Source organism: Chenopodium quinoa, unplaced genomic scaffold (assembly GCF_001683475.1).
Source record: "Chenopodium quinoa cultivar QQ74 unplaced genomic scaffold, ASM168347v1, whole genome shotgun sequence".
Lineage (NCBI taxonomy): Eukaryota > Viridiplantae > Streptophyta > Magnoliopsida > Caryophyllales > Amaranthaceae > Chenopodium > Chenopodium quinoa.
Genome location: NW_018744835.1, coordinates 1,621,122 through 1,636,470, shown reverse-complemented (window position 1 = coordinate 1,636,470; position 15,349 = coordinate 1,621,122). Strand labels below are relative to the sequence as shown.

The 15,349-nt window shown below is 34.9% G+C and overlaps 2 protein-coding genes and 1 pseudogene across 2 annotated transcripts; 1 reads left to right on the top strand and 2 right to left on the bottom strand.

Annotated features, from left to right (window-relative positions):
• Positions 1 to 1,562: 1,562 nt before the first annotated feature.
• Positions 1,563 to 4,242, bottom strand: LOC110704491 (annotated as a pseudogene).
• A 560-nt stretch (positions 4,243 to 4,802) lies between these two features.
• Positions 4,803 to 9,444, bottom strand: LOC110704492. Its single transcript, XM_021882274.1, has 3 exons — positions 9,238 to 9,444; positions 7,382 to 7,613; positions 4,803 to 5,563 (listed from the first exon to the last, which is right to left on the bottom strand). Exons 1-3 carry the CDS (start codon positions 9,336 to 9,338, stop codon positions 5,267 to 5,269), a joined length of 630 nt encoding a protein of 209 aa, XP_021737966.1. The 5' UTR covers positions 9,339 to 9,444; the 3' UTR covers positions 4,803 to 5,266.
• A 1,360-nt stretch (positions 9,445 to 10,804) lies between these two features.
• Positions 10,805 to 14,726, top strand: LOC110704488 (protein OVEREXPRESSOR OF CATIONIC PEROXIDASE 3-like). The gene is made up of 4 exons (XM_021882272.1): positions 10,805 to 11,132; positions 12,197 to 12,598; positions 13,297 to 13,623; positions 14,268 to 14,726. The coding sequence occupies exons 1-4, from the start codon at positions 10,902 to 10,904 to the stop codon at positions 14,430 to 14,432; spliced, it is 1,125 nt and encodes a 374-aa protein (XP_021737964.1). The 5' UTR covers positions 10,805 to 10,901; the 3' UTR covers positions 14,433 to 14,726.
• The last annotated feature ends 623 nt before the right edge of the window (positions 14,727 to 15,349 follow it).

Genomic DNA, 15,349 nt, shown 5'->3' with positions numbered 1-15,349 from the left:
TATTTATCCATATACGGAGTATATAACAATAATAAAGCATAGATCAAAAATCAAAAATGACATATGTCATTTTCTATTCAAAAAATTTCAGCTAAAGCCCTTTACATATGAAAAAAAAATATACAATCGCTATATTATTATTTTCATTCTCTAGTGAATATTTGTAGGGGCTTCCATTGGTGTTCTTACCGATGGTAAGCCCCTAAAAAACATTTTAATTGCTTTCAATATATAAATCTCATCCTTGAGATGATGATTTTTATCTTGAGTTTATTTTCTTTTTATGTTTGTATGGCAAAAATTGAAAATCTAGGGTTTTATAATCTCTATAGGAATCCGGAGGACCACATGAGTATTTTCACTCAAACAACTACGCATCAGTGGATTTCAAGCCAAATCCATGCGAACTCACAGATTGTATTGCTTCAGATGAAATTTTTTATTGGGGCGATTGTTAATCAAATCTACGATGTATTTAATTTTAAGGTGTGTACTTGTGTTGAAATTCTTGTTTTGTTAGGAATTATATGTAAGTGCCGTTTGGTTATATTTTATTACTCCGTAATGAAATTTCTTTTTCTTCTTGTCAAAAAAATAAAAAAATAAAAAATCATTCTCTATATATTTTTTTATTAACTGCTTATCTATGAAAAGTATCTTTACTTAATTTTCTTCCAAAAAAAATTACTAACATATGTAACATATACTATATTAGAATGAATATTATTATTATCCAAAATTACAACAGATAATAATATTATAATTCAATTTTTTTTTTTTTCTACTACTTCAATATTTTGGCAAAAATTTTATTTCAATTAAAAAACAAAATAACTTTAGTAATATACTTGTATATAAAATGTACATAGTATATACTTTATTTATCTATTCTTAAAAGTCATATTAAAATTATATGCTGGTGATGTTGCTGCAACACTTACATCGTATTTTACCCACTTCTGTTGAAAAGAATCGTATTGTAAATGGGCAAGAATGAGGCAGACTCTATTGTCCCTTGAATATGGAGCTGTTCCTATCTATAAAAGATGATAAGAGCTACTCCTTTTCGGCTTTGCCTATGAGCTCACTGGAGAGTCTTGCATCTTTAACTGTTCGAAGACTTCGAACTTATGTAAGGCGAAGCTCATTGTTGTGATCACTTTGTGAGGATAATGACCAAATAGATTGCTATATATCAAGTATAAGCCAGATGTACCAATTCTCTCAGTAGCTTTCCGTCTAGACAACTACTGTACTGATTCTTTTGACAGGATCTGCTGTCACCTGATAACAGTGAGTTAGAAAGGCAGAGTATTACTCTGTACAGGGTTTAGCTCCTCTATTGAGGGGAATTATATGCTGGCAATGCTTCTGCAACACTTAATCATATTGCACCCACTTCTGTTGTAAAGAATCTCATTGTAAATTGTGAAGTTAATGGGCAAGGATAATTTTTGGAGCCTGTGTATATGGATCATAGCATTGCATCTCTTTTAGGCGTTTAGTTATAATAAAAACCAAAGACAGAATCAAAATCACAATTGCAAATGATCACAAGCTAATTATTCAAGTCTCCAACTTTCCAATTGCAACAATCACAAGCTAAGTACTTATTTGAAGCCAGTTACAACTTGTAGAACGGTAAGAATCAACATTACAATTGCATACACTACAGAAATAGCAGCCCAAGGATGGCTGAAGTAGTCATGCTTGAGTATGGCCCTCCATCTATTCCAATGAGTACCAGCATATGCGTTGAGATCCTTACATATACCTGAGTAATAGAACTTTGAAGTTTTAAGCCCCGTCTGCTTGAATATGTTGCTAAAAAGATTTGCCACTTCTTCATTATTCCCTAACCAGTTTTTAATTACCCCACTTTGAACAAGTATGGCCACATCCTTTGGGGTGTTGATCAAACTATCCAAGAACGCAAAGTAGTCAATGATGTAAGAGTCAAAGTAATAATGACATTGCTCGAATACCATGATGTTCCGAAACAACGATTCTGTATCATCTGTCACCACAATCCTTGGAATCTCCAAAACCCCTTTTACAAATCGCATGTCAAGTAAATTCTTACTTTGGCTCGTCACAAGTTTGACTCCTGCTTCATTTAGTTCACTTACACTTTAAGTAAACTCAAAGTTCTTCTTGGTATTAGGTAATTGATCCCGCAAGGCAGAAGGAAGGTAACATATTCTCAAAAAATCAACCAGATGTTTTACATCCGCACTTGCTATCCTTGGAGGAACAACTTCATCTTTTCCCATGAAGAATTTATAAGTAATATCAAGGAAAGGAAGTTGGTTATTTTGGGAAGAGGGCCTGAAGGCAAGGTCGTAAAGGCCCTTCAGAACGAAAAATGGTAGTTGGTTTTCTTCTACCCTTATATCTCGAGTGACTAGTAAGATCATCCTTGGTTTGTTGAATATACGATCATTTTCATCTATAAACTCATGGAAACAACTCCTCAGGAAGAGATCAATGATAAACATAGCATCAAGGAGCAGCATTTCAATAAAAAGTTCACTAGGTAGGTTTATTGTCTCAACATAACTTTGGCGAACTACCTCTTCCCATCCTCTTACAACTTCGACATAATTATCTAACTTGTAAGAAGTGGATCGTTGAAGAAAAGATTTCAAGTACCTCAATTTTTGTACTTCCATAACTATCAGCTTTGGATCACCATAGTAGGCTGGACCAATTGACACAAGCAAAGGTCGATAAGCCTCCTCATTTACCTTTCGAAGATTTTCAGGGACTTTGTAGATGCAACAATTTGAGGAATCTGTTGGCAATGATGCAATCTTGTGCAGTATTGAATTAGCCACCCATTTGGTATCAGCCATGCTTTACTTTATTTTATTTTTCTCCTAGCAAAAGGAAAAGAGGCAGTGAGACAAGTAAAGTTCTCCAGATCAAGCTCAAATATACTCCTTTTTTCTTTTTCTTTTTTTTTTTTTTTGGTTCTTACTTTTTGATTTGTTTAAAGGCTTACTGAGTTGTTCACTATCAAATTATAATTACCTTCATATAAAGCTCAACAAAAAATCACATTTAATTCTCACTTTAAGCGTAGTTTCTTGATGAGGCCTGGCTGCCCAAGCTTATGATCAGAAAACAACAAACATAGAAAGACAGGTATTATACTATACTAATAATCTGCATTTTAACTGATATATTCACATCTCCTATCAAATTTGTTCTTCTTTTTAATCATTATTCTCTAATTTACAAATGTAGAACTTGATCAAAAGTAAAAGGGGACTAAAATTCACCAAAGTGAGTATTCTACTCTGATATTACCAAGCTGGTTTCTTTCTTCCAGTTTGCTTTCGAACACTAAATAATCTACTCACTACCACTTAACATTAAATACAATAACACCCTGTATCCCTGCCATGGTGCATCCAAACCCCCCTGCCCCTTTCCCGAATGAGCCTTTAACTCAAGACCACGGAAAAGGTTAGATATAATAACACCCTGTATCCCTGCCGTAGTGCATCCAAACCCCCCAGCCCCTTTTCTGAATGAGCCTTTAACTCCACCACGGAAAGTTTAAACCATCTGCACTAGCTAAAAGATTCTCAACTTATCTTTAAGAAAAACTAATCAAATAAACAACTATCTCAACAAAAAAATTAAAGTTGGTCCGTGACAATTAGCCACTTAATTACTCCATGATTTACTACTCCATACTTGTAATTTATAAGGAAATCAATCACCAATAAACAGGAGATTGTGACAGTACGGAATCTAAATATATTTCTACTGTTTTACATGTATTTAGCTGGATTTCCACCCAATTGACTCAATCCATCAATATACTGATACACACAATGGAACCCAGACACTCAGTCCATCTAACAAATTAGATAGCAAAGTATACTAGCAAATTGGTAAAATTCAACCCAATTAACAAATTAGGTAGCGAATAGTGAACTCGTACTAAATCTCATACAAGCAAATTAGGTAAAACTAATCCCCTAATTTAATTTTAAAAAGGATGAACAATTCCAATACTTCAGTACTCCATTCACTCTACCAATACTTCAATACTTGCATCAAAATGTCATTTACAAAAAAAAAAAAACAAAAAAAAAAGAATACAATATATTATAAATTCTACAGTAATAAGTTCAGATGATTTCCGATGAGTTTGAATAAGGGCTCATCAAGAGAAAAGAACACATATCAAACATCAATGCTATTTCATATGAATAATTGCAGGAGAATATAAACTTACCAAAATTGATGTTGGGTTGAAATGAAGTTGAATCATTTGCTACTTAAAACACCACCTGTGACTTCATGGAATTTGTAAGAAGCAGTTATTTATAACCTTAACAACAAAAAAGTTAGATTCGAAGGCACCATTTCCTTCCAAGTACCAGCCAACTTCAAGGGAACTTTCATACAAAGTAAGGGGTAATAAAGCAACGCCAAATAGCTAAGAATTGTACTTAAAAGGTAATAAATTCTTAAATAGTAATGCATCTATCTATACTAATTACTAATATATTAAAAGGCGTCTATAAAAACACCCAACCCACTTATAACAAAGTTGGCTTTTTAACCATCTTAGCTCAACATTTATTTTTCCTAGAGTAAAGGGGGAGGTAAGGGAATCCCCCAACTCGAAGCATTTTGTAGTTATTGAGGTTCGAACTCGTGACCTTAAGGTCACAAGGTGAGTTCCCCACCAACTCCACCAAAGTTTGCTTGGTGAATTAATGTTACTATTTAAAACAAAAAAAATAGTTAATTAATCTTCAAAATACTGGTAGGCCTTGTAATTTGAAAGTACTTATAGGTCCTGCAATTTTAAAAATAGCATGTTGGCCTGCATAGGTATGTTTTACGAGCAGCAGCAAAATGCCAAGAACAAACTTCAACTCATCAAACTTGAGTCCATTCAAAGAATCAAGTAACGAAATGAAATTATAAACACGCTATTTTCCAAGGACCACCACCCCAAATGTTTTGACATAAGAAGCCAACAATATTCAAGTGAAAGTTTGCTTAGGGCTGCGGAAATAAATTGCAGCATCACGAGTGGTCTGTTTCTTCCAATCTTCTTTCAACATGATGCGGGAAAATGAACACCTTGTATCTGTTCAACTACTCTATTCTGGATCCAACTCTCCCGTCAAAACAAAGAATCCGCTGAATGAAGAACAGTAGAAAGTTGAAAAAGCAAGTTCGTGCTCATAAGACAGGAAGCAAGAGGAAACGGGGTAATGTGGGTTTACAGTGTAGCTCATTTCAGCTTGGACTTTGAAGAGCTCTGAAGAGGTTTTGCAGTGGGTCTAGGAGCAGGTTTTCTCATGGCCTTCTTAATATCATACTTGACAGATGCGAAAGCACATACAAGGGCAAGCAGCATCGTAGGATAGACATAGATAGATTGTGTAGGATCTGTGTTTGCTGGTCGTGCAAGAATTCCTTCCTTGACCAGACCCCAAACAATCAGGAGTGTGCCAAACATGCTCATTCTTCCCGGTTTCAGGATGCCGATAAGAGCACCTGCCACACAGAAGTAGCTGCCTGCCAAAACCTGAGGAGTTCATGAAAATAGATCATTAAAACAAGTTCCAGATTTTTATAATTTGAAGGAAAATTAAGGCACAAAAGAGAACCAGAAGTTCAGTATTTTACAAAAGCACAAACTGCACACCATTAATATCATCAAGAAAAGTACAGGCGACAACCATAATCATCTTAATATTGAGTTATTGACATTGCCGAAAACTATCAATTCTCTAAAGGCATAGATCACTAAGATAGCATTTGAATACACAATACAGAAAGCAAATTAGCTTGAGAATTACGAAAAAAACAGCCCAAGAAAGCTAAGTCAGGCAAGTAATGTCATTGCAGTAATTCTAGACACAAGTTTATAAGTATGTAGAGCATATGAAAAAAAATAGTAAAAAAATCAATGAATATAATGCTGCATCTAATCTCTCTCACAGAGTGAATAGCGATATGGGGGAAGCTCTGATGTGCATAAGTGTATTCAGATTTCTACAAATCACAGTGCTGAGTGCTGACATGAACAAGTTTTCAATCATGCACAAACAGTTGCCTAAGTCAAAGTATATGTTCCAAGATCCTTAGTAGAAAAGCAAGAGGGTTGTGTCCAAGAAGACTAGCAAAGAGACAACCAGACTCTGATAAGAAATTCAACAAAAAAATTACTACGAGCCTACTCTATTATCATAAAAACGTGTTGGCAGAATCTTAAAATTGTGTTGACTGACTCACCAACATACATAGCTTACAATCAAGGAGCAGACAATGTCTTTACATATAGTCAGGTATGGCCACGAGTCCACGACACATGAAGGGGGGGGGGGGGGAAGGGGGAGATTAATGCAGCTAAAACAAAATTTGATGGCCTTATTACAGAGTGCTTAGTACTCAACTGAATCCAGAAGGGAATTTATAAAGCTAAACTCTTGCAATGGGCAAAGTAATGAAGACAATGATAACATAAACTGCTCATCAGAGGTATGTATGGCATTGCAATTAACAGTTGACATCCATGCAAACCCTTCTATAAAAGAAACTTCCATAGATAGATGTTTGCCAATTAGCACAAGGAAACAATGTCTTGAGTTTTTCCAGTTGCACAAATTCAACACAACCCCCCCCCCCCCCCCCCCAAAAAAAAAAAAAAAAAAAAAAAAAAAAAAAAAAAAAGTCTGAAGCACTGCAGGGTTTATTGAGTCAAGATGTAGGCAACCTTACCCTTAATGAATCAAGATTACTCAATTCTAATGTACTGAACAAAGCACAGTTGCAAAACTGTTCTCACGTATGCATCAAAATTGCATGATTTTGTAATTTAGTACCATCGAATCACCAGATTGCATATGGTGCAAACTCTGTAAAGTACTCATCTGACATACCAATCACCTTTTTTCCATTACTACGATGTTTAGACATGTAGAAATTGAAAACATATTAAAAGGTGCCAAATATATGGACTAGGTGTAGCAGCAACTAATTTTTTTTAAGCAGAAAATTGAGAAATGGGACTAAAAGGGAACTTTTCATATGGTTGAAATCTACTCTATGTAGAAATAACTATTTAAACAAGAAAGGAGCATGTGGATAAACCATAGAATCCTAAACTGAAGATCATGAAGGAATTTTCTGGGCATTTGTACCCAAGTTTCAGATAGACCAATAAATGAACAAAGCCCAAGATTCAAAGGACAGCTAACAAAAACCAACAGTTACAATATTCGAGAAAATAGCCTTGACTATCACTTCAGCAACTGATATCTGAGAACAATCTAGCACATATAACATCTTAAAATTTCTCAGGTTATAATTGACAAATAGAAGATAGATTATTAATTTGTACCTCTAAGCGCTTCAAATCAAGTGCAACAGGGGCATCTTTGACGCTAGTTAGATTGTAGATATCCACAAGATTGTTCCAGCTAGGGATTGTCAAATTTTTGACAAGTCCATGTACCACAGCTCCAGGAAAAAGAAGGGTTTTTACAACCGGTACAGGAATGATATCACTGGCAATTAATTGAGAAGATGTCACGTGAATTGGGGTTGTGCACATACCAGATCTGCATGGTACTCTACAAATATATAAACGAAAAGTTAAGGACAGCTGAGACATTGATATTCCTAGAAAACAAGTAACATAATAGTTACAGTGATCCAATAACGTACTGCTCTAAATGGTTTCACCAACATTATTTTGCAAGTCTCCATTCAATAAGTTCTCCTTTTCAAGTAACTAAATTTAAATTAACAATTCTGACACATATACATGAAAGTAATAACATTTGAATACCTTCCTTTTTCGATATAAACAACTACAAATAATATTTCATAAGAGCAAGAATTCAAGCTAAGACCAACAACTTCAAATAGTTTGGCACCAACAATGTTGTAATTTGTAACATAAGGAAATGCATGTAGGAAATGATCATAAGAATGAAGATACCTCGTCCGCCCTTGACTAATTACAACATATTATGGTGTTCAAATTTTACACACTTCGACCGTAAAACCTCTATTATCAATAAGACTTGTTAGATTCGGTTTAAGGTATAAAGATTGACTTTATATAATCTTTAAAACATAGTTATAGACATTAATGGCCAAAGTTTGCATTGGAGTCCATTAGAAAGATATGTTGCAATCAATTAAGAGCATATGGAGTAGTAAGTATGATTATGAGGATCAATAGAAGCAATCGGACGGAAATTAAATTACAGCATGCAGGCTATGATCTATTTAAATATTCTCCTACGAAATAAAATTTACCATACTGATGAATAAATATGAATTACAAAAAGCAGAAAACATAGGAATAATAGCCACCATGGATTGCAGCTGCACAACATTTTATCGGAAGTAAAGAACCAAACTATAACTATTATTAAAACATACAGCATGAAATCATTGCACAACAGTCAAGTCCAGTGTGAACAACTCAGCCACGCTTTCCATGCATGACGAATTCAAATCTAACTCTCTAAATTCATGGATAAGAAACAAAGGAGCAATAAATGCCACCATCGGTAGCAACTGCAAAACATTGTGCAAGTTAAGAACCAAACATATACAGCTACAAAAACCATACAACAGCACAATAATCATGTTCAAGAGTCTATCTCACAAACGTCAAGTCCAACGAGAACTGAAGACCGTGTATGATGCAACAATATCCTGACATCCAACCATTTCGACACCATAACGATGGCCAATTAATCAAACTATCTTAAATCATAGCACTGCTAAGCAAATCCAATCATCACAGATTTTCTTTGCGCCGTTATTTCTAGCAGTTCATGGCAAACAAAATATACACTCAAACCAATGAAACTACGGAGTGCAATACTATGAATCAATAAAACTCATGAAATTTCCTGATTAGAGTAATTATTATCTGTAACAACGAGGTCGACAACTAGAATTCAGCACTAAATGCAGCAAGTTTTCCGGAAGCAAAATTTATGCAAATTACGTCAATAATTACAGCTCAGAAATACATTCTTTAAATTGAATCGATTGCAAGCATTAATAATTCAACACAAAATGCAAATCAACGAAGAACAAGATCTTAAAATGTTTCATTAAATTTGACAACTGATTTGGTTCAAAATTGTGTAAAATCGGAAAAAATTAATGGCAGATTTAGCGAATTGAGAAATTAGCAGAAGAAAATTGGAGGAGAGAGAGAGAGTAACGAACTTGAAGAGAGGGATCTGAAGGAAGATGACAAAGAAGAAGACGCGAGAAGCAATGGTGGAAATTCTGGTGCTGGTCCAACCCTTGCTCGATAAAATCGCCATTGTTATGCTGCTGCTGCTTCACTTGGCAATCTCAGGCCGAGAGAGGAGAGAGAAAATTTGATCTCGATTTCTTAACTCGGCTTTAGTCAACGTTGGCGTTGAATGTACGGTACTCCGTATATGTATCCATATAGTACATCATTATATTGTTAGAATTGTAACCCTTTCCAATTGCGGCACTTGAGACTTTGAGAGTGAAAGATCTTTACCACATGAGCACTTTTACCTTCAGTATGTCGTTCATTATTTCTCTATTAATATTTATCAATTGATTGATAAATAATTTCTAACTTTTGATTTACACTTGTGATTTGTGAATTGTAATGCATTGATAATTAACAAATTAGTCACTAATGAATGTATCTTAAAGTTAGTTTCTTGTTTTCATTCATATTATATTTTTGAATTGGCCCATGAAAGAAAAGGTTTCAAGATCCGTCACTGAACAAAGACACCAAGAACAGGCGGCAAATCAAAGATTAAGGAAGATGATCGTAGGACACTGACATCAATGAGGATGCCATAATTGTTAATGGAGGATTTAGGGGGTGTTTGCTTCGCAAACTAGTATCACAACTCTGAAATTTTTTGGAAACCCCGCTAAAATACAAATGAAGAATTAAAAGTCAGAGAGAATAATACAATAATTCAAAGCTAAAACTAATTAGCAAGACACACAAATCAACACATGTTAAACAAGTATCTTAAACTGTAGAAACCTACTGTAGCTCACTTGTGAGTGTCCTGCATTGGAGAAAGAGGAAAGATGGTTTCACTTTATAAGGTAGAGTAGTTACTCCTATTGTTGTCAATTAGTTTAGTATGGAATCTCTTTAGTCTTGTTTGTGGACTAAACTCTTCTCCTCCTCATTCAAGTTGCCTAGGCCCATTTCATATTTTCTAAAAGTAGTTATACAAATTAACTCAAACTAAAACCTCGTACAATCACAGGTTATATCAACCACCTATGCATCATTAGATACAAATTCAACATTGAAATCTAAATTTGCATTTGCTTTACCACTCAATTGGATATCAACAACATGCTTATTTAAAAAAGCACATGAATTTCAAAATTGTTATGTATAAAAATGTATGGGGAATAATTGACAACGAGCTAAAATGAGACAATGTAGGTGAGTATACTTTCAAATCTCTCTCCCACCCACCTCTAATAACCAATTGATAAGTCATAAATATATGCAGCTCATTAGTCAACTATACACCACCCACTTAAATTATATACTCAAACTTGTTCCAATAAAGTTTAAGACGAGTTGAATGTGAACTCTACAATAGTATACCCACCTATCATCCTATATTCTCCTACGAAGGTTGTGCACTCATGCCCTAGCGCTTGCCCATGGGCTAAGTCAGAGCTCGAGCCTCTAATGAACAAGGGACCAAAACGAAAAAGAAAGTGAGAGCCTAGCTAAAACTAGGCAGCTCTTTCAAGTCCAGTCCATGCTTCAAATGCAAAGGATAATCCTTTCTTTTCACAATCTCTCAAAAATCAAAACCCCTCAATAGTAGAATAGTGTTTAGAAAAACAAAGAGAAAAAGATGAACTTCACTTCAATACATAATAATTCATCCTCCATTACTCTTTCATCCTTACCTTCCTCTTCTTCTTCATCTTCTTCCTCACAATCCTACAACAATTACAACTTATCTCACTACCCCAAACCATCCAATCTCTCTCTTCCACGTGTCCCTTTCTCCCGCTCCGTCCTCTGCCTTGCCCACCGTCGCAGCAACTCCGGCCGCCCCGTTTCCTCCTCCAAGAAAAACAAGGTTTTTTTTTTTTTTTTTTTTCTTATTTATAATCTTAATTTTGATTTTTTCCCATTTATATATGATAATTGTAAGTTTTTGTTTAGTTTTCCTTTTCCCATGAATTTGTGGATAATGGGAAATTTGTAAAAAAAAATTTCTGGGATTATTGTGAAGGTATTTAATATCAACAGTATGGAATTAACTAGTGAATTGAACTTGGATGAGTGTGTTGTTGAGTCAATTGGGACTGTATTTTACTTAGGTTTGTTGCATTTTCCTCTTTTAGCAGCCTATGTTAATCCATTACTCCAACAATTCATTTTTCCTCGAATAACCGTGTCGGATACTTGACAATTGGATATAGATATGATTATATGACACTTCATTTTGGACCAAAATCATGCTAAATTTCCGTGAGGAAGTTTTGTTTGACACTTATAGGAGTTATAACCGAGTTCAAGTAACATAGGTTTGCCAACAATTTTGGATGTGATTTTAAGTGTTTAGTATGTTAATAGTCTATAGATGTGGGGTGAGTTTTTTGTTATTGGGTACTCACTAAGTCACTCCTGGTAAGCTGAGTTCGAGTCAAGTTTTAGTCGGTATTGGCTATTGCCTGCCAGGTTTATGATTTACTCCTGGTAAGGTGAGTTCAAGTCAAGTTTTAATCTGCGGTCTTATATATTGATGATTTTCTGAGAAAGCGGTATAGTGGAAATGGTAGTTGAATTGAAGTGAGAACAGATAAGCTAAATGCTGGATTGCTGGGTGGCAGTTGTGGCACCATCAATCATGCAATGTGCCTTGTGAGTTATGATGTGAGAATGCTTTTGCAACCTCTTGAAGTAATAGGATTGTAGCACCTTGGCACAAAATTTTCTTGCATTATTCTGCAATTATTGTGGTTTGCTAATAATTGTGCCTTATATGATGAGGGAGAATCAGTCTCATTGACATAAGACTGCTGTGTGTGTTTCATCTCCTTTGATTGCCTTTGCTGTTGCATTTTATTTTCGTTTATAGATAATGGTAAGAACTACATTATACAATGAAGCAGCATGATTTCTTCTTGTTGCTTGCAGAGTCCCAAAAAAGAAGACTCTAATAAAGATGATGATATAGATGAGGATGGTTTTGAGGCTCTTTTTAAGCAGCTTGAAGAAGATCTCAAGCGAGATGAGGAGTTTTTAGATGATGGCGAGGATGAGATTTCTGAAGAAGAGCTTGCCATGCTCGAACGGGAGCTAGAAGAAGCACTTGCAGAAGATGAAAATATGTCGGCGTTGTTGAGTGTGATGACAAATGATGCTGCCGAAGGAAAAAGTGCAAAAGAAGAAATGGAAGAGGAAGTGGAAGTTGGAGAAGATAATGCTGGTGATGATGAAGAAGAGGACGATGACGAGGAAGAGGAACCAGTACAACTGAAAGGTTGGCAACTTCGTCGATTGGCACAAGCGCTGAAGGTTGGCCGCCGTAAAACTAGTGTAAGTCATGCACTCTTTGTTATCAAAACCATTTGTACTTGAGTCATAGTCAGTGTCCGAGACCTTTGTGTTAGAAAATCTTTTAAGATATGGATGAAATTTATACTTGTAGATGAATTTGGAGCAGAAAATGTTGAGTGAGAATGGAGATTGTAGTGAGCAGGAGATATGGTGAAACATACTTTGAAAGCCATTTCAGTGCAAAAATTAAAATGGGTAGGGATTGACTGTCTTTGCAATTTGAAATCGACTGATATAAAGTTGTGGTTGCCATCATTTTGAAATGAGCAATTAACTGGGCCTTTGTTATTGTGACATTCATTTCTATGTTGTCCAAAAGTGCTTAGTTAAAGGCTTGCCTTTGGAGTACGCTGATATACTTCCATTAGGCACATGTACTGATGTGTTCACACATTGTGTTGTGTATTGTGAAATCGTTTCATAAATATGGGAAACAAGACAATCAGTTCGAAACAAGCTCCTTTCAAAAGGTTTAGGTTAAGGGTGTATGAAAGAAAAGTGACTTATCATGCACCAATGTACGTATTATGGTATTAGTTCAAAGTAGTTTTTGGTGTTAATTTGTCAAGGGGACGTTGCTTTTTACGATATTCCCAGCTCATGATAAATAATTTTCTATCTTTGTTGCTAAACTATTATGGTTTCACCATTGACCAAAGTTACCTTTTGCCTCGCAGATAAAAAATCTCGCAGCTGAGTTATGTCTTGATAGGGCTGTTGTTTTAGAATTGCTGCGGGAGCCACCACCTAATCTGTTAATGATGAGCGCTTCTTTACCTGATAAACCAAAGCCTGTTGTCACAATTCCAGACTCTGAAGACACGCCATCTGTTCCTTCTGAGGTGATTGCTGATTCTGAGGTGATTGCTGATTCTGAAAAACCTGAACCCAAGGTTGAAACTCCCATCCATGTCCTGCAAGGCAGCTGGTCTGCGCGAAAGAGATTGAAGAAAGTGCAAGTTGAAACTCTAGAAAATGTCTACAGGCGTACGAAGCGTCCTACAGTAAGTTTATGTCCTTCTAGTATTTATCTGTTTGGATTCTGTTCTTTGCACTGCTTTCTGCATTCTGCAAAGAACCAGAACCAGAGCTTATATGCTGCTCATCTTTTATATCATCAATAATCATTGACGCAACCTGTTATTGACAATTTATTCATTTAACCTTTAACAAGTAAGTTTTAAGGAAAAAATAGTTTGGATAAGTGCCTATTAGTTAAGACAAGTTATACTGAAGTCTAATTTACAACTAGGATGAATTTAATAGAGGGTCAATAACATTTAAGTTAATATAAGAGCTTTCAAGTAAAGAGAACAAAGCCTGAATGTTGAAGATTGTTTTTAATTTTAGTATACATCTGAAACTAGTATGCTGTGTGTTTATCATCAGATTCCGTATTTTTGGATAATAAGCATCTAGTTCATTTGATCTCGCAATATTTCCTTTAACTAGTATGCAGTGTGTTTAACATGCAATTTTTTTTGGATAAAAAGCATCTAGTCAATAAAAAGCTAAGCTTTGATTTAACTTTATACAAAAAATATTTCCTTGGTCATTCTCTTACTTCTCTTTCGACATTTTGTGGTAAAGTTCCTGTACTAGTTAGTTGTTTGTTAGAAAGACTGAGACTGGATCTTAAAATGTGCAGAACACGATGATCAGCAGCATTGCCCATGTGACAAACCTTCCTCGCAGGAGAATATTGAAATGGTTTGAAGACAAACGTGCCGATGAAGGTGTGCCTGCAGACCCTGCAAGTGCACAGCAACGCCCCTATCGACGCTCATCTTCTGAATCTGTGTTTACCCAATAATTTTGTCATCCTAGTGACTTGTAGTTTATTTTGTGAAATAGCTTCATGTATGGTTATATCTAAAATTGATAAATAACCTTATGTACTTTGTGCCTGTTCGGCCAAGAGGAACCGAGGAGGTAGTACTGTATTTGGTAATGTATGGAGTACTGAAAGAAAAAAAAAAGGCTACTCCGTATTATACATTAGAATTTATAAAAAAAAATTACTATTATACCGAGGAGGTAATATATGGAGTAGTAAAAAACTAAAAATTACTATTATACACTAATAAAATTGTATTAAATTTAAAAATTGTATTCGCAAAATGGTTACACTTTAGATGTCAAGGTTTTTTTTATTTTTTTATTTCGAAACTTTAGATGTCAAGGTTAGAGTTTGAAATCTTTTACCGAAATATTGTCACTAAATTATCAATCACATTATCAAATCATTACTTGGCGTTATATACTTGGCATTTTGTTTGCTCAACATTTTTACTGGTAGGAAAAACTTTGTATATCGGGGTAACCTATCTACCACTAATAAATACTTCCTCTCTCTATATATATTTTTTAATTGCACTACTCCTTTAGGCACGTAGTTTTTAGGAATTGATTAGTGAAGGTAAATGAGTAATTTTATTAAATAATTTTAACATGAGGATTAGAGTAGGATTAGGTATTATGTGTAAAAATTAATTTGAATATTTAGTCCGTATACATTATAATTCATAGTTCATATAATCTTGACCTCAAAGTGCGCGTCACGAGATTCATAGCGTGTCACAAGACTCACAATATTGTGTTGCAAGTAGTTAAGAACGGAGTAAAGAGTGATGGTGGAATTCAACATTAATTTTTTTTTTGAACGAAACTCAACATGATTAATGATATTTTAATATTCCATTAAATAGTACGGAGTTGTATTAAAATTAA

Coding starts and splice junctions, on each gene's coding strand:
- LOC110704488 (XM_021882272.1), top strand. CDS start 10,902: ATGAACTTCACTTCAATACATAATAATTCATCCTCCATTACTCTTTCA. Junction 11,133..12,196: donor CCTCCTCCAAGAAAAACAAG/GTTTTTTTTTTT, acceptor TGTTGCTTGCAG/AGTCCCAAAAAAGAAGACTC. Junction 12,599..13,296: donor TTGGCCGCCGTAAAACTAGT/GTAAGTCATGCA, acceptor TTTGCCTCGCAG/ATAAAAAATCTCGCAGCTGA.
- LOC110704492 (XM_021882274.1), bottom strand. CDS start 9,338: ATGGCGATTTTATCGAGCAAGGGTTGGACCAGCACCAGAATTTCCACC. Junction 7,614..9,237: donor CTTCAGATCCCTCTCTTCAA/GTTCGTTACTCT, acceptor ATATATTTGTAG/AGTACCATGCAGATCTGGTA. Junction 5,564..7,381: donor TTGATTTGAAGCGCTTAGAG/GTACAAATTAAT, acceptor TGAACTCCTCAG/GTTTTGGCAGGCAGCTACTT.